Source organism: Epargyreus clarus, unplaced genomic scaffold (genome assembly GCF_041222505.1).
Source record: "Epargyreus clarus isolate Ecla_fem2 unplaced genomic scaffold, WU_Ecla_fem_2.2 ptg000011l, whole genome shotgun sequence".
Taxonomy (NCBI): domain Eukaryota; kingdom Metazoa; phylum Arthropoda; class Insecta; order Lepidoptera; family Hesperiidae; genus Epargyreus; species Epargyreus clarus.
Genome location: NW_027332219.1, coordinates 1,840,371 through 1,866,828, shown reverse-complemented (window position 1 = coordinate 1,866,828; position 26,458 = coordinate 1,840,371). Strand labels below are relative to the sequence as shown.

The window sequence follows — 26,458 nt, the reverse complement described above, 5'->3', positions numbered from 1 at the left end:
TAATGATCAGTTTTAGTTTATGTTAAATGCCTACAGCACCCTACAGTCATAAAAAAATATATAATAATTTTAATTTGTCTTTCATACTAATAGTGCACTCTGCACGAGGCTTATTGGATACTTCTAAATCACATGCGCAGAATGGAATCATACTTAAAGGTGGTTCTCAAATCTCACTACTTCCATAAAAAGTAACACAAGGTAAATAAGCGACGCACAACAACATTAAACCAGATACTTTAATCTTATAAAACTGTAACAATTAACTGAAAGTAGGGAGATCACAATGTTTCTTCTTGACGTGGAAGCGCAACGACGTATTGTACTTCGATGCGAACGGGCATACCTCGCATTTAAATCTCTTTTCCGCAGAATGTTTATACTTGTGCTGCACTAGATTAGCGGGCAAGATAGTCGCATAGTCGCACTGGTCGCAAGTGTACCTTTTCTTGCCGGTCATGTGTGCTTCTTCGTGGTATTTCAAGATGTATTTATTCATTGATTGGAATGGGCACTGCGAACATTGGAGTTTCACGCCAATGTCCCTGTGTTTACGCCTGTGTTTCTCCATTGCGACTTCGTAGAACGTTTTGTACTTGCATCCAGTGTAGTCGCAATGTAACGTCGTTGCGTTTTTGTGTCGTAACATATGTTGAGTCATACTCGCCCGGTTTGTTGTTTGAAACTCGCAGTATCGGCACTGGGCTAACGCGTGCGTATTCTTTATATGTTTTTGTAACTCGTTCGCAGGCATAATATTGCCGCAAATCTGACACTGTGTGTCTTCCGTCATGTGGTGGTTTTGCTCGTAATGCAACCTAAGCTGTTCCCAAGTTAAGTAGTTTTCCGGGCATTTTGTACATTGAAAGCAATCCTTGATATCGGGCTCCTCTTTCTTGATTTTGACGTCATTATCCGTCGTGTCACTTTCGAGGGTCATGGAACTGTGCACGGTATTAATATGCTTACACAGCTCGAATTCATCTTTGAATGTCTCAGGACAGCGTTCGCACTTCTGAAGCTGACTATTACTAGTCTGACTGTTACTGGGGTGTTTGAATAATATATGCCGTCTGTAACTTTCTTTCGCCTTAAATTGCTTACTGCAGAAGTGGCATGTATAAGACACTTTTAAATGTACTTTCATGTAATGTGGCTTAAGTTGCCTCTTATCATGAAATCCTTCGTTACATAACGTACAGAAAACCGTTTTGGGTTCATCGATTTTGTGCGTACACCTCATATGTTTCCCCAAGCCACCTTTCGACGCGAAGATTAGCCCACAAATAGTGCATTCCCTGATCGCTTTCATATGCGAATGGTTTAAGTACGACTCCCTTGTATCAAACTGTTTGTTACAAACCTCACAATACGACCCTTTGTCGTGTTTCCGTCGAATATGCCTTTTCAGACTCTCGATCTTACTGTACGAAAGATGACAAATTTTGCATTTGAGACGGAAATCTTCTCTTAGAGCGTTGTGCTTCCGTCTCATGTGTAGCTTCAAGAAGTTAATGGATGAAAAGACTAGAGGGCATTCGTTACAAGTTATCTCTCCAGTTTCTTCGTTTTTGCAATTCTGCAACTGATCCGGTTTGATATCTTCGTTTTCGTCGTCAATGCGATGCTTTCGTTGCACGTGTCTCGAATACGTTTCGCGTCGGGTGAATACTTTCGGACAGAACGGGCAATTAAACCATTCGTCCATTACTTTTTTCTTATTATCATTCGTATGTTTCCTTTGAATATGGACAATAAGGCTCCTGTATTTATCGTAAGTGAGACCACATTCGTCGCAGACGTGCTTGAACGAATCCTGGAAGGACCCGTGCTTCCTCCTCATATGCATTCTTAACCTATTAAGTCCCTTAAAGACTAGCGCGCATACTTCACAAGTTCTTTCTTCCCTGTCGTCCGGGACAGCGTTCGGTCCGTGTTTTCTCTTAATATGAGCGACTAAGCTATTCTTCTGTTCGTACGCCATACCACAATAGTCACAAATATGTTTAAAGGACCGTCGGTACACTTTGTGTTTTCGTTTCTGGTGCATCCTTAACGTTTTAGGTGATTGAAAGACTAGGTGGCAAACTTTGCATACGTAGTTGGGCGCTGAGGGCGGCATATTGGCAGAAATGGCGTCACTTATCCCAAACATTTTGTTTTCGTGTATAATACTCTCAAATGTCAATAAAACGGCTTCCTTGTTTTGCTGCTCCAATTTAACAACTGGTTCCTGACTGTCTTCACTCTGTGGTCCTTCTACCATGAGACCATTATCATTGGCAAACTGAAAATAGATAATATATTCAAAATTATTAAAAAAACTCAATTTAAACCTATTTGTAATCAATGATGCCTTTGATTAAGATTATGTGGATGTTTTTATTAAAAGTGGTTCGAAAAAAAGTCTACAAATACACAGGATTCTTGAATTGAATTGAACAATGATCCATTAAGAATAAATTGGAATGGATCAATTAAATAAGCTATTGAAGACAAACACCCACACCACATACAAATGAAAATAATTAAACCAACATTTATAATAATAGATATTTTTGGAAGGTGGTAGAACCTTCTGTGGTTCGTCTCCGGCGGTACCACCGCCACACATTTTACTGCCTAACAGCAATAACAGCAGTGTTTGACACAGATAATTTTTGGGCCACCTCATCTAGGAAATTAATCTTAGCTTAATTACAGATGTCCATGGGCGGCAGTAGCCACTGATCATCGGATGGACAGCATGCTCCTCTGCTACTCTTCTATTATTAAAAAAAACATTTGGTACCACACAAATTGTGCTAAGAGTTTGCCACATATTTCAAAGTAACAGAGAGACACAACAACCTCTACTTATATGTATTATCATTATCACTCCTTATCCCACACCTGGTCTTCAGCCTGCCCTGGAATTATCATGTCCCACTGCTGGGCACGGGTCTCCTCTCATAATAAGAAGAATTAGGCCATTGTCCACCGCACTGGCAAAGTGCGAATTGATAGACTTCACATACCTTTGAAAACATTAAATTTTATTTAAGATTTCGCAGGTATGGAGGTTTCTCAAGATGATTTCCTTCGCCGTTTAAACAAGCGAAAATTAATTTCTAATACACAGGTAACTTTGAAAAATCAGAGGTGCATGTGACATGTCTGGGATTTGAACATCGAACCCCTCGATCTAGAGGCCGAGTTACTTAACTACTAGGCTATCACTGCTAACTGCCCCAGAATTACTTATACATTATTTACTACACAATACTCACATCATTAAAATCCAATTCAACTTCAATATTCTCTACTTTAATACTAACTTCTGGGTCTAAAGTGGCATCATTAAAAATCACAACACCCGCGGTTGACTCTGTCTTATCTTCTATATCTTTAAATGGGTCTTCTTGTTTATCTTTTTTCTTCTTTTTTTTCTTTTTCTTAATTTCATACGACATCTCCTCTTCTGGCAAGAATGTTGTCGGATCCCTTCTGTCACATTCATCTTCTATCTTAATTTTGATTTTCTCTTCCTTAATAGACATATTTTGTCAACTATTCTAATCTGAAAATAAAAGAAAGTAATAAGTACTTTATAATTATACTAGCTGACACGGCAAACATTGTGTTCCCATATAAATAAAAAAATGTTAAGGGTGAACAACCTATATCACTTAGGGGTGAAAAATAGATAGAAGCTGATTCTCAGACCTACTGAATATGCATATAAAATTTGGTGAAAATCGGTAAAGCCGTTTCGGAGGAGTACAGTAACTAACGTTTAGACACGAGAATTTTATATATAAGATAAAGTAAATTAGTACGTATTTTTTTTGTATAAATATCCCGGAATACCTGATTTCTGCCTGATAACAGCACTGTTAAGCACTGTAGTCCACTTTGAAGGTTGTGGAAAGGAAGATATACTTATCCAAGGTTTTATTACTTAGTCCTCATGGACACCAATGCATCTGTTGCCAATCTCAGGTAAAATATGCTTATTTGGACATTGCCAAAAATAAAATCCCACCTATATGAAAGTATTTTTTGTGTGTCTATATGTATTTTCCAAGCTGTCCATTTTTAAAGAATCTTTCACACATACTTATTATGGTTTACAGGATGCTCTATAAATATTGGGGGCATATTGCTATAAATATTGACATGGGGCTCTTCAAAAAAGGTGCAAAAAGAGCTCTCCTTCAAAGCCGGCGATGCATTGGCGACACCTCTGGTGTTGCAAATGTCCATAGGCGACGTTAACTACTTTCCATCAGGTAGCACGTCTGCTTTATCGTCAGGTTCAAATATAAAAAAAAAAAAAAAAAATTCTTTTTAAAATAAAACAATATTGAATCTGGGTACATTGGGGCACACATGAGCTGACTTCAAACGTATGACGTATGAAATATATTTTTTATGATTTGGACTAATTAAATTAGCACACGAGATCACTTGAAGATAAATTCAAAGAACAGGTTTTAATGCATAGTTATTATGATGTTGAAAACAGCAGTTATTTTGAATAAACTTTATTTCCTCAAGCATTTTAGAATCTGTAGATTATAGAGGCAATATTTATTAATACACAATTCTTATACAAAGAATGTCACACCAATATCACTCAATCTATTGTATTAGAAAAATCTATTCATAGTCTATTTTTTACTACTGACATTATTTTAATTTCAATGTATTAATTTTAGATTTAATTTTAATTTCAATATATTTAATTTTTCTAAGTTCTTATTAATTGTATAAAAGTGTGTAATATATATTCTTATCTTGTATTTAATGTAAATTGTAGTCTTATTATCATTATATTTAAATCTACTAGAGCGTCTATTCTGTAAATGCCGTGTTCACCTATAGTTGTGGGTACACGACTTATTTTCCTAACTTTTGCAATGTAATTTATATAAGTGTATACTACGTTGGTGAACCTTTAATAAATAAATAAATAAATCCATCCAATTCTTATAATGTAAATGTAGGTTCATTATGATCCATATCTTAGTATCCATCTTTCTGTATTTTGCTTTACTTGTCTGTGGTTAAATCACTTTAAAGGATGCCCTTTACAGAGATGAGCCCTTAAATTTTATCTTTGTCGCCATTTATATTATCCAGGGCAGAATAGCAGTGGTACTGAACTGGATTTATTTGTCACCAACATGTCCAAAAATAAATAGCAATTTTTGTTTACTTCAAGTAAATAATAATAATAAGTCAGTTAAAGAAGTTTTTTAAATGTTAATATTGCTGAATGATATTTCATTCTTGGAAAGTGGCGAAAGAAACTTCATAACACACAGTTTTATTAAAATAATCTATTCATATGTTACACTAATTGAATAAGAATAGAAAAACAATAATTATACATTCATAGGCAAGTCTTTTTATAAATTAAACAAACATAAATTTAAATTAATTAAGTATTTATAGAGATCTCGACTTGTTTAAAAATGTAATTATTATAATAAGTCAGTAAGCTGTGTGTATATAATAAAAATAGAATATTTGGTACTTGATTATAATAAATAAATTTATTTTCAAGAAATAGACTTACAATCCATTTGAATTTGTCATATTTTACTATTAAAGGCTACCATAACGGATGACAATTCATTAATTTGTATTTATTTAATCACAACTAGTATAATATAAAATTACACCAAATGTTTTGAGCCACTTCCAATATTTTTTTACCCTATACATTAAGTTGCCCTAAATTTAATAGATTTCTTGTATAACCTTGACAAAGAACTGGTATGGAAAACATGGATTTATCTTGTAACAACTGTTTTTCTTTAGATGCTGGCTTAAGATTAATCTTAGAAAGGTATCTGATATAGATAAAAAATCTCCGACAAGAATCGAACCGTGTAAATAAGTGTATAAGAATTTAAAAGTATTTCATAGTTAAGGCTTCTTAGTAATTTTCCTTTCAAACTTATGGCAATGACATAAATAGGATTCAAAATGGGGAAACAACGCGATTTCTGTTACAATAAAATGCGAAACGGATCATTTAAGAGTGATATTGCGAAATACACGTCATTTGATCATAAAACTTACCGACTTATCTCTAAAACAAGACCTATCACCAATAATTCACAACATAAGAATCAACGGCCGTTCTAATCTACAATAGTAAGTATATTTACACTAGAAACGTTATTGTTACATACTATCCGCAGTGCGCGCCTTTTAGGCAAAAATCAATAAGTATATTTTTATAATCATAATGAAAAATGAGCAATATGGATGTGGTGGACGTGATTATTGACGTTTTTAAGAATGCTTGACATTGTGCGAAGGTGTTGCTGTATAATACACGTGTCAAATAAAAAGTCTATAATAAATTAATGTAATATTAACTTAATTTTCATCGAAAATTGTATTGCTAGATATAGTTTAATATGTTAAGAAGTTACAACAAACAATGAAAAGAAGCATCCCTCTAAATTTAATTTAAAAAGCCTTTGCTTAATTTAATAAGTGGAAAAATATGAAAATATAAAATTATTTTATAGTGTCAGTCAGCTGAACATTCAGTGTAGCCAACTCATAGCGTTTTACCTGAAATATTGGGAAATAAATTAATTTATACGTTTTTGGGGAATATTGCAATAAAGTGGAAGTAAGCTATGAGCTTCTATAATCCCTCCCGGACTCCCGGTGATTTAAGTGGTGGAAAAATGCACTAGTTATTTCGGTATACTCTCGAATATTTGCAATGCCAGTAAATACCAAGAAATGAATAGAAACAAGTTGGTACTAATAAAAATAACATAAGTTCCTTCTTTGTATATAAGGCTATACGCATGAGTTTACGCTTTTGAGCAATTCGACTTAGGACCACGTTATTGATTTTGACCTTTTGAGTCCAGCAGCTAATCGATGGAGTGCACGATATAAGATGAAGGGCTGGTTCCATAGTGCTCCTTTTATTCGGATCATGTTCTGAAACAATTAAGTCTCAATTGTTACAAAAAAAACTAAACAGCGAAGCATTAAGAGTTGTATTAAGAGTTAAAAGATCTTTCTAGGCAAAATACGGGTGATAGCATTGGCAACACTGTCTACATTGACAGATGTGACAGCTGTTTTGTTTTCTTTTCTGATTAAAACTAACCTACGATCAAAGATTAAACTTTATTGTAAAGTTATTTTTCATAATATGTGTATTGATTAATTTAAAAATGTATCAGTTTGTGAGACTTATTCGTGCCGGTAGAACTTTAAAGTCGCTTCCCCAGAAGTTTCCGACCCAAATCCGACAAATACAGGTGACAGCAGGTACTATTTACTTATCCATACTTAATATTTGCTTTTTAAATTTAAACAGTAAATTGAAAGCGAAGGATATCATGTTATACGCTGGTTATTTGTTATATGCCACTTTATTTATATAGGGTTTAATAAGGAAGGCCAGAAATTTATAAGTCTTATTAGTTTCATAATAATAAATAAGCAATGCAATTATTTTCATATAGTAGGTGTTAACTTTTTTGTAGTGTTTGGACATTCGGTACAATATAATAATATTTAACATATTATATAAATTAAATTTGAAATATGAACAAAAAAATAAATCCATTGTTCCTTAGTCACTTAGTAAGAATTGCATTTCGAGCTGCATATTTTAGTATTAAACATATTATTTATTAAACCGTGGATGCTGGAGGTCTACAACTATTCCCGTAGAAAAGTGGGGTTATTAGTAGCTTATATTCAAAATATCATTTCAGGTCTGAGGCATGGAGAATATGAATGGCAGGATCCACAATCTGAAGATGAAGTGTAAGTTTCCTTTTTAATAGAACTACAACCTACTATAATCAGATATAACATATATCCTAAGTTGTTTAATTGAGATTGAAATTTTACCTAATGTTGTCCACATATTGCGTTGTAGGAGTCAGATGAACGTATCTACATTTTGTCAATTTTACAGGCAAGCAAAAATAGTGTGAAAATTCGTCACTTCAAAGTTTACTTGATTATTAATAGAGTTAATATACAGTCGTTGAAATAAAAATATTGAATATATCATTATGTCGTTTTGCCATTTCTTAAAAGACTACATTGTGGACCGTTTTGTGAAAAAGAAATTGTTTTTTATTTTTGTACATATGTTCATCTGACTCTTACACCGTGATATGCATTGCTACTGTTCAGAGATAAATTTAAATCTTATATCCATTAATTTTTTTTTATGTTCCTTAAACCAAAAAGGCCTTAATTGGTATTAATATAATATATAGGTCCACATTCTAACCACAAGCATTCTTCTATATGTTATTTCATAATATAATTGAACAGTTCAGTTTTGAATTAAATAGATAAAGCTATTCATATTGAATTTAAATGTTTCAGGGTCAATGTTGTTTACATAGATAAAGATGGAAAGAAAACTAATGTGAGAGGCAAGATAGGAGATAATCTGTTGTACTTAGCACACAGATATGGCGTTGAAATGGAAGGTATGGCATTATCTGTAGGATTAGATATATTTCTTAAAGGTAGGATTAGATATATTTGTGGTTGGACTCCGGCAGAAACACTGCCGCACCTATTTCTGCTTAATAACAATGCTGTTAGGTGCTCCTGTGTTTTGAATTGAATGGTGTCATAAGGGAGACACATTTTTGAGGTATTCCAGCTAGTCCTCAGGTGTAGCAGTGCATTTGTAAGCAACCTCAGGTAGGATTCTAATCTTATCTGGGGTTGAATACACTGTGGCAGTGGCAATAACGACTTACCATCAGGTAGACTCCATCATCCATGCGTGTCCGCCCCTCCTATATTTAAAAAAAATGTTAACTAAGCATTTAAAATAATATACACCATAGCAATATCATCAATAACTGCTCTGAAAATTACATCACAATTTATTCAGTATAAACTGAGAAAAAATGACCGCGGACAGTATTGATTTTTGAGAGTATATATGCATGTCACATACAGTAGCATATCTTGCACTTCGCAGCCCAAACAATTTGGCGGATTTTAAAATATGTGGTGTTGTATGATTCATATGAAATGTATATTATGGTCTGAGATAAGAATTCAAGTCTGTGAAGTTCATATATTTGTTTCACAGGTGCCTGTGAAGCTTCTTTAGCTTGTACAACATGTCATGTGTACGTGCAACATGAGTATTTTGATAAGCTACCAGCATCTGAAGAGAAAGAAGACGACCTTTTAGACATGGCGCCATTTTTAAAGGAAAATTCTAGATTAGGTAAGATATAATAAAAGTAGAACATTTAAAATGTTTTTATAGTAACAAATACTTATTGACTAAAACCATCAAAGCTAAAACCTGTTAGATTACTGTAAAGCATATTTTTTATATAAAACTAGGCATCCATTTTACTACCTATATTTAAACAGGTAAATAGATTGAATGGACAAGAAGGATTTAAGTCTATATTATGTAATAATATGTAGTCTATAACGTGCCTAAGGAATTATACCTGTAATTTGAAAGTTATTTATTAAACAAAAGTTTTATTTGAAGTTTTAGAAAACTTTGATAGCATGTTTCAGGATGTGTGCAGCGCCATCTCTTATGTAATAAGAACAGCTGCATTACTTGTATGAAAATAGTACTATGATATAACTCATGTCATAATATTCTTGTTTCAGGTTGTCAAATAGTTCTCACAAAGGAGTTGGAGGGTATGGAAGTAAGATTACCGAAAGCAACTAGAAACTTCTATGTTGATGGGCACAAACCTACACCTCACTAATTAGTAGATCACAATGTGTTACAAGAATTAGATTAACCAGAATATAAGGGCAAATTGAGTATATTTTTTTTGCGTCATGCAAAGTGCACTGAAACCATCTGTACAAAAATTTTCTTTATTAAGAATAGATTTTTGAATTGCAAATCTAAAATCCTAAATTATGGCATCCCCATATGAAAATTAATTACAGCCATATAATACTGTTACGTAAATATTCAGAGGTTTAAAGTATTCAGGAACTAACATGTTGTTATTTATTGTTTTTACTATTTCAGACTTGCATAGTAAAATATAACTGGTGCATCTTAGTGCAACTGTTTGCTTCAGTTAAATACAACTTTAACATTTTATTTCCATCATGTGTAATGATTGCTACTTTTAAAATGTCAAACAGTACAATCTTATTTTTACAAAGTTCAGTACATTATAAAAATAACAAATGCACATAAGCAAGTCACACATTAAATTATAGCCATCATTTTTTTGGATTCATGAAATTAGTTGTATATAAATCAAAAATAAATGTTATAGTTTAAGCTTATTGTTAGAGATAATTGTACAAATATTAGGCTTCTAAGAAATGTTTAATAAAACAAATTGATTGATTTGGTATTTTTATTTTCCATAAATTTGGAAATTAATATATTGATTGTTTTAATGATGTCTATGATCTATTAGACAATGTTTAAAATTAAATCATCATCAACCCATTACTGTCCCACTGCTGGGCACGGGTTTTCTCTCATAATGAGAAGGATTAGGCCATAGTCCACCGCGCTGGCGCAAGTGCGTATTGGTAGACTTCACATACCTTTGAAAATTTTTTTTCTTCAGGTATGTAGGTTTCCTCACGATGTTTACGTTCACCGTTTAAGCAAGTGATAATTAATTTCTAATGTGCACATAATTTAGATTAATCAGAGGTGCGTGCCTGGGATTTGAACCTCGGACCCCTCGATCGAGAGGCCGAGTTTCTTAACCACTAGGCTAACACTGCTTTTTACTAGGCTATCATTGCTTTTTGTAAAAATTAAAATAATTTTATAAAATGGTACGGCTTTGGAAATGAATGGATAGGGGTGCTACGACCTGTAACCACCTTTGAAATTTGCAACTTTTAAGGTTACACAGAAGAACTTATGTTAACTTTAATTTTATACTATTCCTTATATGAGAATCACTGTGCCTCTTCAAGCATTGCCTATAAATAGTCTTATAACTACATTTATCACAGTATAGCACATGTTGGTCAGGATAATGTTTTAGCTGATGACTTCTAAGAGCAGATTTTGCTGAGCATCGATACCCACAGTTAGTAAACTCACATGCATAGACCTTCTCGTTTGTATGTATGCGTTCATGTATCTTTAAGTTTGGTGAATAATTCGTTGCATAATCACAAAATTTACACTTCTTCGTTTTGTCCTTCAAATGAGTATTTTGGTGCTGGCTGTAGTGTGATTTTGTTGAGGTACGGTATCCACATACAGAACAGACATATGTAGGTTTTTTCGTTACACTGTGTTGTATGAGTAAATGTTCTGACATTTCATTCTCGTTACAAAATGTAGCATCACAGTACATGCAGGACGTCTTTATATTTTGTAACGAATGGTTATTATGAACATGGGTTTTTAACGAAACAATTTCTTTAAATCGTTGCTTACATATATGACATATTAATTTGCTATGTCTCCTTTTGTTAACTATATTTTCTTTTAATATAAAGGCATGGTTAGGATGTTTAGTTTTCACATGATAACGTAATGTTTGAAGTGTGGAGTACTTTAGTTCACAAAATTTGCACAAAAATCTTCCAGTGTTATCAATTGATTCATACCAAGTCATGTTGTCTAATGCCTGAAAGGAAAAGATTATGTAGATCATTATAGAAATATTCTGTTTAATATATTGATGAGAAACGAACCCAAGTCTCTGCTACCGATGCACATCAACAAACTGTCATTGTAATTGTTACCTCAATTGTTTTAATATCTTGTCAAACCATACCAAAACAATATAAATAATGTTGCAAAGTTTATTTTGAAAATATAGCAAAGTATAAGAAATATACTTACATTTTTCATGTTATTATCGTAGGTACACTTAGTGTAGTCATCATGTGATCTGAGATTATCTTGGTTTAATTTCATATATTCTTTAGGAGTTTCAGACTGAAAAATAATCAAAACAATTGCTCTTTAATAATACTAGTTCACCCGGCAAATGTTGTGTTGCCATATAAAAAAAAAATGTTAAGGGTGAACAACCCTTATCACCTACTGAATGCATATAAAATTTGGTGAAAATCGGTGAAGCCGTTTCGGAGGAGTACAGTAACTAACATTGTGACACGAGAATTTTATATACAAGAAGATACACAGCAGTGTAGCTTGGTCACAAAGCTTCTATAGATGACCTGTACTATGAATCCAATTTAAAGATGGTAGAACCATCTGTGGTTTGACTCTGGCAGCACCACCGGCACACCTTTATCTGCCTCATAACAGCAGTGTGTTTGAAACATGTGGTAAGGGGAAATATATGTCATTCCATCTAAGTCCTCAGGAGAAATGGCGCATCTGTGGCTGACCTCAGGTAGGAATCTAATCTTATCTGGGGTAGATTACAGAACTATGGGCGGAAGTAGCCACTTAACATCAGATGAACACCATGATCACTATCATAGTAAAAAATCTATATTTGGATGTGTGCGATAAAATGACTATTTATTTTATACGACATCGAAAAGCTTTGATAATCTTCTTACCTCAGGACAATTCTCAATACTATTGTTTTCTATATCAATATTCGTAAGTGAATTTATGTTTGTATCGACTAAGGGATCCGTTTCATAAGACTCATTATATTCAATTTTGATTTCATCTTCTAACACCGGAATATCCATGATTTGAAAAATACTTTTGTATAAAAATAACAATTCTATTCCAGATTTTTGGCTTTGTTTGTTTACATTTCCCATATATTATTTTACTCTTTGGTTTACATTTATACAAATGTCAGAATGATCGGCTGCTCATTTAATTTTTCACAGAGTCCCATAAGCCAAGGACACGTGACAGATTAGCTAAACTCCATTAGGAACGAAAATTTAATAAGATAGGCAAAATTTGGATGTAATATTTAACTTATGTTATTATTATTAACGTGTATTTTATGATAAGTATTGTCAATAATAAAATATTTACATAATATATTACAAGTACTGATATTTTTTTCATCTGTTTAATATCATTCACATTATTTTTAGTCTGTATCGTTTGCGCCGCGTTACCGTTCTGTCGTTCATTTCGTGCTTGTTTCGATTCATTCAATCAACCAGTCTGCTCGCAACCATCGTGAGAGGTGGTTTACTCGCTTTCGTACTTGCAAAACGCGTTTCGGTGTGATTTGTGTTTGATATTGTGGTGCACGATGGCTTACAACGGTAGTGGTGGCAAGAGACTGTGTACAGGGACAGAGCTCGACGTGGAAAGGGTAAGTTTTTGATTTACAAACACATTTGTCAAACACCTACATTCACTTAGCGAAAAATGGCCGTGTTTTCTACCGTCCTACCGTCATGTTTTCGCTTTTACGAGCTTTCTGCGCTTACCTCACAGCCTCAGCTCTTACTGAAACGTACCGTAGGTATACAATATTTATTTCGTCAACGAGCATTTGTTGTTGTGCCCACGTTAGATTGTTGATTTGTAGAGTTTGAGGTTACGTTATTGACAGATGACAATGATTTGTGTATTTTGTGATGCTCGCATCGTAGCGGGTTCCCTTCCTCGCCGGGAACGTTCGAAGTACGAAAATAACCGGATGGCAGACTCCGTCAATTATTGTGATTGACACGTTTCGGTCATTAGGTCTGGCTGGCGACTGGCGGGAAATTTCACTTTGTTCCGCGTAACAATACGACGCCAGTTATACCGCGTGTATTTAAAAATTTAAACTGAGAACTCTAATTTAAATCCATTTAACACTTTTTTCATGTAAAAAGTTCTTATATTGTCTTATTACATTTCCCAGTGAAATAGTGTAAAACAAATTTTAAATTTTTAAAAAGTTTGTTATCTAATGTAACTTTACTTTTACGACTGAATTTCCTTAAATACATGACTATTCACGTAGAGTAGTAGTTACCACAATAATGTGACTCTCTGGGTCCAAAATTGGAATCCCTAGGCCAGGACTATTGAAATTTGTATTTTCATGGCACCCACCACAGAAAATCCTATGAAATTATGAGTATAGAAAACATTATTAAGTATTAAAACATACCAACATTATCACAAATTAAGTAAATATTTGTAAACATACATAATTGGAGCCTTCTTAGATGTACATTTTAACTTTTATATCAAAATATACCTGAAAGTTATGTAAAAATATTCTATCAATATGCACTTATCTAGTATGATGGACTATGGTTTATGTCATGGCCTGGCTCTATAACTAAGAATAATGGTAACATAGTTGTCACGCATATAATATGACCATCTTTGCCTTTAAGAGTATCAACACACCTGTAATCGGCTTCAGATAGAACCCGCAGTTATAACAGTTATAACAGTTGTTTATAACAAAAGTACCCACAAGTTATAATTAAACTTTATTATCAATAAAATGTTAATTACTCAATATGTTGATAATTCAAACTTATTAATTTAGTTACTATTTTTGTTAATTTAATAAATAAGTATATTATTTTAATAATAACTAATATAGAAATTATTTTTAACATGTATATGATGTTAACAATGTTAAGTTAATCTAAGTTAATTCCAGAGGAATAAAAACTTTGAGTTTTGAGTTATATTCAGTAAGACACTTACTCTCTTCAAAAACTACTTTAATTCTATCTATGATAAGGATGTATGAGGCTCATATGTATGCAATTTAATAAACACAAATATGTTATCTAGATTCATTGTCATTGATTAACTAATTTGCAATTGAACAAACACTTTGTAGACATAATGTATGCATATGCCATTTCCTATTATATTTTTTGTACATATACTATTCAAGTAATTGTCTGCAATGTTAAATGTGATAATATTATTTATACTATAATTATCTCATTTACGTTTTGAAATAATTGTTAAAAGGATCAATATATTTAGGTATCATACTAGTTCTGAACTCCAAAAGTTTTCGTGAAAAATGTATCAAATATTTTATGTGGATTTTGGATAGTCTCAATAAGGCCGAATTTTGTATGCAATGGGCGCAAAGCTAACCTCAAATAGACTTAAAATATCAAAATTAATCTTCCTTGTAATTTTTAATATTTTTTTCGTTTTGCTTTACGCCAGTTTCCAAAAACTTATGTAACTTACAATACGGAAACATTTTACCCATCGTATTTATCTTTATATCTATGTGTCTCACTGGCAAGGGAGTAACTTGTAAAAGAATAAAACTATTTCTTGATCCAATTTACAACGTTTTATTCCCGCGCAAAATACAACTCAAACGTCAAGAGCGGTATTTTTCTTTTTTATGCTAACTACAAACACCAGCCAGTGATTATATAAATAAGAACTTAATATTATAAAAATAAAACATCATGAGAATGACATAAGATACTTAAAATAAAATAATTTGAATAGATTTCTAACACTTGCATCCTATCAATTCTTATATTTTCCCGTTATGCCTGCCACACACGCATGTGTAGAAGATACTGCAGTTAATTCACGAGACACGCGTGTAGGTAGACCTGCGTGACATCCACGCAATATTCCTATATTCTCTAACTTATAGAGATTGAAAATAGCGCACGTTAATTTTCTTCGACAAACTTTTTTGAGAAATAACTACAGAGTACGCAAATAGTTAAAAACTTCCATTTCGTTGTTCATATTGTTTGTAAATCTTTCTTTGCAAAATTATCAATACGTCGATTTTTAGAGTTCATTTCGAGATAGGTATTTCTTATACATATTAGATTAGATTATTATTTCGAAATAAAGTCTTAAGTATATAATAATATACTCTATTATAACACATACGTATTCGAAATTATGTGTAGGCTGTCGCTTTAATTCAAGCTCAAACGATTTTGGTTTATTTATGACTACGCAACTGTTCACGAATTGGACTTCAAAGATCTTTTGTGATTTGATCTACGCTACTGTGATTATGTTACAGAGGTAATTGTACTCTAGGTTTTTTTAAAGAAAAGCTCCTATCTTTGTATGAAGTACATCTTATATATGTATAATTCTCGTGTCACAATGTTAGTTACCGTACTCCTCCGAAACTTACCGCTTTACCGATTTTCACCAAATTTTAAATGCCTATTCAGTAGGTCTGAGAATCGGCTACTATCTATTTTCCATACCCCTAAGTGATAAGGGTTGTTCATCCTTAACATTTTTTTATTTATATGGCAACACAACGTTTGCCGGGTCGGTTATTATAAATATAAATTATTCTTGATCAAAACATTTATGTTTAACCCGTGTGTCGTAAAAATACATCGGGTAACATAATAATTAAAACGAGTGCTATGATTTTGTCAATTGTGCGTGTATAGAAAAAACTATACATTGCGATTATAAAAGGAAGCAAAAATCAATAAGTACGCTTATAATTATCCGATTTCAAACAAAATGTCACTTCACAAAATATGTTTTTTTTAAGAAAATACATTATTTGTTTACACTTTTTAAACATTAACCATTGTTAACCAATTATTCAATATGACTCTCATTTGTAGTAATTGTTGCTAGAGAAAACTAGAATGTAATGATATTTGAAGGTAGAACATTTTGTGGTTCGACTCCGGCGCCACCACCGGCACAGCTATTTCTGTGTTGTATTCTGGTTTCACGGGTGTGGTAAGGGAAACATACTTTTCGGAGGCATTCCAGCTACATGACTACATCAGGGATAGCGGCGTATCTGTGGGCGACCTCATTTTATCAGGGGTTGATTACAGATCTCCATGGGCGGCAGTAGCCACTTACCATCAGGTGGACTGCATGCTCGTCTGCTACTCCTATATTACAAAAAAGTCGCAAGATAAAACCAGAATGTAATAATGTTTGTCACTGAGTCAGATGACATGACTTCAGTGTGAGTGTGGATTGTATAAGAGACAATGATTTTATCTCCGAGACGTAAATTTCAGTCGTAATGCATTTTATGTATTGTAGCGATAATTTATTGTGTATTTACTATGCATTACATGTATGTTTGTTAGCATATGCGCCGTACAAAACATGCGTAGATAGTAACTGTTTATTTAAATGAGTAAAATGTAAATGTCTGTCCGTAATAATTGCCATTTCCTTACCTCGTCTACTTTTTTTCTATAATATGAGTAGCAGACGAGCATGCAGTCCACCTGATGGTAAGTGGCTACTGCCGCCCATGGACATCTGTAATCAACCCCAGATAAGATTAGATATTCCTACCTGAGGTCCGCCACAGATGCGCCGCTACCTATGAGGACTGAGCTGGAACGCCTCGGAAAAGTCTGTCTTCCTTACCACACTCTTCAAAAAGGAACACAGCAGCGCCTAACACTGCTGTTATTAAGTAGAAATAGGTGTGGCGGTGGTGCCGCCGGGGTCGAACCACAAAGAGTTCTACCACCTTCAAACTACTTATATCTATTGCCCTTAAACGCTATTATGGAATTTGGGCTGTTTGATTAATTTTAATATGTAACGGGTAGTACTCACGATACCCGGTTTTTTAATTTCTTTTTCCGATATTTCGACCTAATTGCATGGATCGTGAGTACCCGTTATGTATTAAAATGTCTGAATTCCACGATAATATTAGTATAAAATCATACTTGATTAGTCTTGGAAACTGATAAGTTTTCGTAGAGATAGTAAAGAAAAGACAACAATCACTGACGTCGTAGTCAACCCATTGCTGAAACACTGTTGGGCACGAGTCTTCCTTCAGAGTGGGGCATGGACCAACTCGCTGGCCAATTGATAATTAGTAGATTTCACATACTTTGGCGTTTCTTTCGCCGCTTCTTCTCCATAACGAAACACCTTGTGAAGTGGTGGTAGTTGTATTGACATTCAAAAAGTGCTCTCAAGAACCTATTTTGATTAAAAAAAATGATTTTGATTTGATTTGATTTTGAAAAAAATCAAAGAACATTTAGACGTGTAATTTCTACACGACGTTTTCGTTTACCGTTGTAGCAAATACTAATTTATTCATTTATTAATCACCAACGTAAGGTAGGTACACGAAATTTATTAAAAAAAACTAGCTGTGCCCCGCGGTTTCACCTGCGTTATTTCTTTTTAACGAGGGTGAAACCGCGGGGTTAACCTAAGTTACTCCTTATTACATCAGCTACCTGCCAATAAAAGTCCCGTCAAAATCAGTTCAGCCATTTCAGAGATTAGCCAGAACAAACAGACAGATAGACAAAAATTGTAAAAAATGTTACTTTGGTGTATGTACCGTATGCATGCATATTCATATGCATGTAGTAAAAAGCGGTTATTTCAATATTAAAAACAGACACTCATATTTTTATTTATATGTATAGATATAAGACAAATAGACAAAACAAGTAAGGTCGATCATAGACCACACCATTACTCCAAACTAGTCCAAACTACATCAAGTAGTCGGTCGTATTATACAAAAGAGACATGCTTACATTCGAACAAGACAAATGTGTATTCAATGCAGATGCAAATACAGTAATGGAGCAATAAAATCACCATACTGTTTACAGGACGTTACTCGTGCCAAACATAATGAAGTCGGAATTCAAAACCTAGCTTCGGTAATCTATCTAGATATATAAGAGAAAGCTTGCTCACTCACCTCATCATCAAACCATTACTGTCCCACTGCTGGGCACGGGTCTCCTCTCAGAATATAGTATATAGCAGACGAGCAAGCAGTTCACCTGATGGTAAGTGGCTACTGCCGCTCATGGACATCTGTAATCAACCCTAGATAGGATTAGATATTCCTACCTGAGGTCGGCCACAGATGCGCCGCTCCTGAGGAGTAAGCTGGAACGCCTCGAAAAAGTCTGTCTCCCTTACCACACCCTTCAAAACGGAACACAGCAGCGCCTAATACTGCTGTTATTAGGTAGAAATAGGTATGGCGGTCGTGCCGCCGGAGTGGAACCACAAAGGGTTCTACCATCTTCAAGAATGAGAAGGATTAGGCCATAGTCCACCGCGCTGGCCAAGTGCGTATTGGTGGACTTTACATATCTTTTCGATTTTATGGACTGAATGTTTCTAGGTATTATAATATAGTCTATGCATACGAAGTCGCCGGCAACATCTAGTACATAAATAACTATGTTATCCATTTGCAATGCAGCTTCATTAAAATTCTTATTGCTTCTGTCTAGTTACAATATGGGTAATGGCCCGTGATAACAGAATAAGTGAAAATGCAGTGGTAACGCCGTGGTAACCATTTTTTTGCTTTTGGAGACCGGGGCTTGTGTCCTAGTGCTTTAAAAATTAGATTTTTATGGTTAGTTAGATGTTATATTTTATACGTATTTCAAATAAGATTTGTTTTTTTAGTTAGATATATTATATGCGGAATAAAAGTTAATAACAACTTGAAAGAAGAATAATATTTTTTAACCCTGTCTGTTTTGAAAATATTTCAAATTTTTAAATTGAAGTAGTCATGTGTTCGTGTATCTGTAAATTACATTGCTATAGTCCTCGCCAAATTGCTAGTCCGGTCTGGGGTGCTTGATATTTTCAATTTTACAATCATTCTATTGGCAATTATGTATTAGAGCCGCGTTTCCCAACCTGTGGTCCGCGGACCCGTATATGTATGGGACCGGAGTGTATGTATGGGGGTCCGCGGTGTCATCTCTGGACCATACATAAATCGCTCATTAAATGAAAAAGGGCCGCAAAACGAAAAATCAGCAAACCGGTTTTATTAAAAAAAAAACATATTTTTCATAATAAACAGTTATAATTACCTTATGTATTTGTTTTTTTTTTGTGAATCTGTAATAACTAAAATAAATACCTTATCCGTATTTTTTGCTGTTTATTTTATTAAGGGGGTCCGTGTAAACTGTGCTTGATTTCCTAAGGGTCCGTGGACTGAAAAAGGCTGGGAAACGCTGTCCATCCATCAGCCTTTTGAGGTCCACTGCTGGACATAGGCCTCCCCTAATTGGCGCCACTCCAACCGGTCCCGTGCCCTTTGAAGCCAGCGGTTTCCCGCCGTCTTCTTCAGGTCGTCGGTCCACCTGGTCGGGGGGCGGCCTGAACTCCTTTTGCCTACGCGTGGTCGCCACTCGAGGACCTTCCTTCCCCACCGGTTATCGGTCCTCCGAGCGATGTGGCCGGCCCATTGCCACTTCAGCCTGCTAATTTTGAGAGCTATGTCGGTAAGCTTAGTTCGAAACGCTGACGAACGCTGGGAAACGCTGTATTAGAGAATAATTATGAACCGCAGTAAAATGCACGCACATACAACCCAAGCTAATAAAAACGTGTTAAAAAATAGGGCTGTCGTTACTACCTTAGTAATCGAAATACAAACCTACCTACCTTTACTGTCTTTAACTTTAATTCTTTAAACAAAGTATTTACCTAATGAGTACATTACCACTGAATTTAAAGTAACAAAATTTGATAGATCGATTATAGATTACACAAAAACAAAAGTTTAACTCGGTACTTATAATATTCGTTCGATCGTTCGACTTCCGAAGAAAAGTTAGGCTCTTAGCATTAAAACTAACTTGGGTCCTCATAAATCATAGGGTTCGTCGATAACGAGGAATCGATTGCGCGTTTCGTAGCCGCAACGATTATTCGATTATTTATCGATAAACGATTGTGATCTATGGCACTTTTCTCGTTTGATTGTAAAATGATAGTGTGGATTGTAGATTTGAAGTTAAGCGATGACGAGCGCGGTTGAAATTTGGATGGGTGACCGTTGGTGGTTAATATGTGTGTGCGTGTTTCGGAGGGCATTTTAACCGTTGATACCATAGTAAATGTAATTGGACTTTATCTCTGAGAAGTGGTCACACTAACTAAAACCTTTATCAATAAATTGGCATTGATAATTCTACATCATCATCACCATCACCCCATTAATGTCCCACTGCTATGAACGGTTCTCCTTTATAATAATTAATACGTAATATACCGTACGTAATATACGTATATATTTGTAATAATTTATTCTAGAGGAACCATAAAAAACTGGTTAAACCAGTACATCGAGGAGGTACAGCCGCCACACTTATTTCTATTGTAAACCAGTTCTTGCGTGTCGATGGAGGAGTGTGGGTGCCGGCTGACTTATATCTGAAAGGATCATCTTAGTCTTCAAGACTCGCAACGCATCTGTGTTCAGTTTCAGATAGAATAGCTTTTACATATCGTTACCTTAATTCGCAAATCAGTCCGCTCCACTTTTTGTCATTTTTTTTATTTATTTATTTTGATTTTGTTCAACGCCATTTACTATCAAAATATATAAAAAGACATTTTGACGAAAAGTGGAGTTGGCTGATTTGTGAATGAAGGTATCGATATGTAGATGTGTGTTATGTAGATTCTTTTGCCGCTTCTTCTCCATGACGAAACACCTAGTGAAGTGGTGGTAGATGTAATGACATGAAAAAAGTGCTCTGCAAAGAACCAATTTAGAATAAAAAAAAGTATTTGATTTGATTGAGTTGCTTATACATCAGTGGCGGCGGTCACTACCTAACTTCAGGTCAACTTAACATCAGGTGGACTGCATGCTCAATGCTCATTAACTACTACAAACATATAAAAAAATATTATGGAATAATGTCAAGCTTATTAACCATGGCATTCCTTTGATGTTCCTGTTCAAATATGTTCTGTTGCTATGCGTTAATGAGCATACAATTCGTGGGTACATATAATATTAATATATCGTGCGCTAAATACTGGGCATAGCGGTCGCATTCTGAACTTTCTAGTTGGTACCCATACGTCAGAGTTGGCAGGGATTATTGCATGCAGAGCTATTTTTTTTTGGAGTGGCGAACGTGTGTACTGTCCACCAGATTTGATCTAACCCAAAGCTGTCGTCTTACCTGAGGTTGGTCCCTGGTGCGTTGTTACCCCTGAAAACTGAGCTGGGAGGTCTCGTGTACCTCTGCCTAACTACACTCTTCAAATGACAAGGCAACAAGGCAACATTTATCACTATGATGTAGTTATACAAATTCGTGTGGCGTTAAATTAGATGCATCTAATACTAGTTAGAACTGGTTATTTAACGTGGTAGATGTACTAATCGAGGTACTCATGGATATCTGTACTCCAAATATTACGAGGCCTAATCGAAGTCAATCACAGATGAGTTGCTAACTTGTTACATTCGAGAGCTAAATAAGCGACGATAAGTCTAAGTAGTATTTCTATAAGCTAAAAATAAGTGTACCAATGAAGCTGCCGTTTTTAACCACTGCCATTTATTGATAGTATTTTAATTTACATTACTTTATTATCATTGCAATTATGTAGATCATTGTAAAAAATGTAACATATTGTGTACTATATTCGATGTAATAGATAAATAAAAAGATATTGATGAAAGAAAGTTCTACCAATTGTAGGTAAAATAAACTGACAGTCTTTTTTAAGTGACAATGGACAATGCCACACGCTAATAGCTTAAAACAATCACCGTCCTCGTAAAACACGTCCCAAATAGTGTCCCAAACCATCATACAGTAGTACAGTCGTCTCCACAACTGTCAGTTTCTACTCATATGACATTTCAGAGTGAGTCAGCCGTCACGCGCGCCAAGTAGGCGGTGCGGTGGCGCGGGCCAAGCTTCCCAATGTTATGATTGGTTGAGTTATGAGTGGTGTGTCACGCCTCTGTGACACGTGGTTTACACTAGGTTGAGTTTGGATAGTATGTGTTATGGAAGCCTTTGGAAATCTGTTCGTTAACATAGCGCATGCTACACATATATCAACATGCAAAGAGAGATGTAACTATGGCCTAATGCTTCTCATTCTGAGAGGAGACTCGTACCTAGCAGTGGGAGAGTAACGGGTTGATATGAGGAGATAACTTAGTCTTGAGGATTGGCAATGATTTGTGATTGACTTCAGGTAAAAGCCAGAACCTGTTGTGTATGGATTTGGTGACAGATGTCCAAGGGTTGGGACTGCATGTTGACCATGGAGTCCTTACGTCGATCATACTTTCTTACTACTGAGGGCTAAGTTTAAATCTCTTGGTGTTTTTGTATTCCTCTTGAAACAGATCACAAATCACTACACACCAGAAAACATACTACATTTTTGAGTATGTAGAACTATCAAGAGTTATACCACATGTAACATATTGCATTGTATGAGTAGTGTCAATGTGATTTGTAGCAAGAATGTTTGCCACGTTTGAGTCTGAATAGATTTATTTTGATTTGACGGAAATTTGGAATCAAAATAGTCTACACTATAAGTAGATATTGTAGCTTTTTATACATGGTCTAGATGTGATTGGAAGTGACTACCTGAAATTAAAAAGAAAAAAATATCGGCGTTCGTTTCTAAGGAACTACTCACGTATGCAATACAAAACTTATTAAACTTCATTGAAACCTTTGTTAGATAAGATGGTCCAGAATACAACAGATATTTCTCGCCAAAATATTCAACTTGTTCCCAACCGCTTTAGTTCGTATAAATATACCATTTATCTCCCTGTTGATCAAACTAGATACACGCGTGGAACAACTACTGTATAATATCTAATCTGTTTTGTTTGAAACTATCCAGATCTGGAGCTATCTTCTCTACTGTACACAACTTGGCCGTTTCCGTTGGTTGTGGAAAATAAATTAATATTGTTATCTGCGAGGTACGCTTGGTTTTACCTCGATGACTGCAATGTTTTGCTTGCTTGCTCTTGAGCATCAGAGTTGTCAAATATTTATCTTGTATATAAAATCCTCGTGTCACAGTGTTAGTTACCGAACTCCTCCGAAACGGCTTTTCCGATTTTCACCAAATTTTATATGCATATTCAGCACACCCAGACCTAGAAACGGAAACAAAATTCATCATTCAGATACCTGTCTGTCCGGGGATCGAACCCGGGTCACAACGACATGGTGACCGCTGAACCACGCGGGTTGTCAAGTAGCAAACGAGCTTACATTCTATCTGTTAGTGAATGAGAGCCACTTATCATCTATAATTAACTCCATATAGAACAGGGTTTCTTGAAGCCGATCACAGATTCTTTGGACTCTACTCCTGAGGACTAAGATGGTCTTCTTATATACGTAATGCAGCCAGTATCCACATGCTATTATATTATAGGAAAATGCATATGTCACCATGAAAACTTACAGGATCGTAGAGCCCACTTAATTCATAAGACGTACTAAATTAGCTTACAAATAGCTAATAGTTTACAATTCACTTCAGAAAGGACTTCTGGTCTTTTGTAGAAAGAATATGCAGGTCAGATGGATTGCATGTACGTTTTCCGCGTCTAGTATAGGTGTAAAGATAATTATAATAATAGCTATAATAATAGGGTTCCTCTATATGAATAGGGTAATACAAATCATGGTACAAAGGAGCAACGAAAGAAATATTCGCGAAGAAAATGTCTAGTGTAAGAAAAATAGTTTCCTGAAAATTTCCATACATTCTTCCGGCGCTGTTTTTAACCAATTTTGGAACGTGACTCGACGCTTTCTAAACGAATATGGATGTTATGTTGCCAACTTCCAAGTGGCGAGTTATCTTAAGTATTTCATCTTTGTTAAGTTTTTATCTTTATCTTTTACGTTAGTATTTCGTTGATGGCAAACAGCGGAATATATACAAAATTTATTGGTTTAGGTCCTAAGTCGAGAAAAAAAATCCTATTAAAAATATTTTACCCAAAAGCCTCATTCTCATGATCATTCTTATTCTCATTATCATTTTGGTCGTTCAGCCTCTAGAAATTGTTTATTAGTGTTTTATATAATTCGTTTTGTCTAATTTATCGTGCTTGGTTGTTTGTTTTCGAAAACCGCAGTATATGACTAGTTAAATTATACATGAAGATGCTGCGAGGTTTGCCATAAATTAAATATTCCCTTCCAATAAGACTACACCTTCTAAGATATTTCTTGGACAAGGTGATCCTACTTTGTTCATTCTGTAACGAATACGTAAAGAAAAATGGTGTTTCCAAAAAGCACCTTTTTAACTTTTTTTTATAATATAGGAGTAGCAGACGAGCATGCAGTCCACCTGATGGTAAGTGGCTACTGCCGCCCATGGACGTCTGTAATCAACCCCAGATAGGATTAGATATTCCTACCTGAGGTCGGCCACAGATGCGCCGCTACCTCTGAGGACTAATCTGGAACGCCTCGGAGAAGTCTGTCTCCCTTACCACACTCTTCAAACCGGAACACAGCAGCGCCCAACACTGCTGTAATTAGGTAGAAATAGGTGTGACGGTGGTGCCGCCGGAGTCGAATCACAAAGGGTTCTACCTCCTTCAAAATCTAACTTTGAATCTTTTTGCTTTTGGTATTAACGTATAAATTTTTATTTCTCGTTTATTTATATTACATTCCCTACTAATTTAAATTGAGATACTGTATTTTTCCAAATGTATCCAGGAAGTCTGCAGCCGTAAACCCTGGAAGACCCTACACATACAAACGTGTGCCAAGAGACTCTGAAATTGGATTCCATTTAACTAATACATCACGAATTTAGGTTATTACGTGAATACCAACCATAAAGCATTCAATATGGATGGATTATTTGAAATCATACGTGTTCTAGCGTCTAAAATTAGATCTAAACTGTATTCAGAAATTTGTGTTGGTCTGTACCTACGTAGACTTGTTTGGACTGAGTTTAAAATGAAACTGGAATTTAATAGAATTGTTTGTAAACGTTTGCGGATTGTTTATAAATAATGTACACATTAATTATCACTTGTTTTAACGGTGGCGGAAAATATTGTGAAGAAACTTGCATACCTAAGGGATTTAGAAAAAAAGCTCAATGTCTGTATCAGCTCAGTGCTCAGTGTATGTCTGTATGCACTTGGCCAGCGCGGTGGACTATGGCCTGATCTTTCTTGTTCTGAGAGGAAACCCGTGCCCAGCAGTGGGACAGTAATGGGTTGACGACGACGTTTACAGGTTAACTAGCGGCGATGCCTTTGGTAGCTATATTAAAATTTGAAAATGGTTTATGTCAATTTACGACCAGTAGTTATGTAATCGATTTTGTCGCTTTGTTCGGTTACGAATATGATTATGTTGCAATTTAGGTATAATATCATTACAGGTTTTGATTTTAATGTTATTCGAGAGTCTGATGGTACCTTGTCTTTTTGTATTTTATGACTATATTGAAGTGTTCATATAAAACTCGGTCAGCGTCTATTCTTCTTTCTTGCTATATTTAAAATTGGGTTGCATGTATCGATTTAGTCTGAAACGACTCAAACTTAGGTATTCTCGTATAAAACTTGTTTTATCCGTATAAGTTAGTAGTTTTCGAGCATGTGTGTATGTTTCATGATTTGTCACACCCTGCAATCCAAAATTTATGGATTTTGATATATGAAGTGTCATTGGATTCGTTTAATTTGAGGACGTTTCATGGACTTAAAAAATCTTTTTTTTTATTTTATAATAATTATGTATTAAGCGTACTTTG

At 34.8% G+C, this 26,458-nt stretch overlaps 4 protein-coding genes across 7 annotated transcripts in view; 2 read left to right on the top strand and 2 right to left on the bottom strand.

The window, feature by feature from the left end:
• Positions 1-221: 221 nt before the first annotated feature.
• Positions 222-6,303, bottom strand: LOC140745802 (uncharacterized). The gene is made up of 3 exons (XM_073077716.1): positions 6,073-6,303; positions 3,270-3,559; positions 222-2,287 (listed from the first exon to the last, which is right to left on the bottom strand). The coding sequence occupies exons 2-3, from the start codon at positions 3,537-3,539 to the stop codon at positions 263-265; spliced, it is 2,295 nt and encodes a 764-aa protein (XP_072933817.1). The 5' UTR covers positions 3,540-3,559; positions 6,073-6,303; the 3' UTR covers positions 222-262.
• A 781-nt stretch (positions 6,304-7,084) lies between these two features.
• Positions 7,085-10,233, top strand: Fdx1 (Adrenodoxin-like protein 1, mitochondrial Ferredoxin 1). Its single transcript, XM_073077718.1, has 5 exons — positions 7,085-7,296; positions 7,749-7,800; positions 8,377-8,483; positions 9,104-9,244; positions 9,652-10,233. Exons 1-5 carry the CDS (start codon positions 7,200-7,202, stop codon positions 9,753-9,755), a joined length of 501 nt encoding a protein of 166 aa, XP_072933819.1. The 5' UTR covers positions 7,085-7,199; the 3' UTR covers positions 9,756-10,233.
• A 123-nt stretch (positions 10,234-10,356) lies between these two features.
• Positions 10,357-12,727, bottom strand: LOC140745803 (uncharacterized). The gene is made up of 3 exons (XM_073077717.1): positions 12,526-12,727; positions 11,834-11,929; positions 10,357-11,615 (listed from the first exon to the last, which is right to left on the bottom strand). Exons 1-3 carry the CDS (start codon positions 12,661-12,663, stop codon positions 10,893-10,895), a joined length of 957 nt encoding a protein of 318 aa, XP_072933818.1. The 5' UTR covers positions 12,664-12,727; the 3' UTR covers positions 10,357-10,892.
• Positions 12,728-13,071: 344 nt separating this feature from the next.
• sm (heterogeneous nuclear ribonucleoprotein L) overlaps positions 13,072-26,458 on the top strand; it is a 474,381-nt gene continuing 460,994 nt past the window's right edge. For 2 of the 4 annotated variants that reach the window (XM_073077712.1, XM_073077709.1), the window contains exon 1: positions 13,072-13,253. In XM_073077712.1, coding sequence (XP_072933813.1) covers positions 13,191-13,253 — 63 coding nt within the window. In that variant the 5' untranslated portion in view covers positions 13,072-13,190. The remainder of the gene's footprint in view (positions 13,254-26,458) is intronic. The other 2 variants (XM_073077714.1, XM_073077713.1) reach the window with 1 other exon arrangement.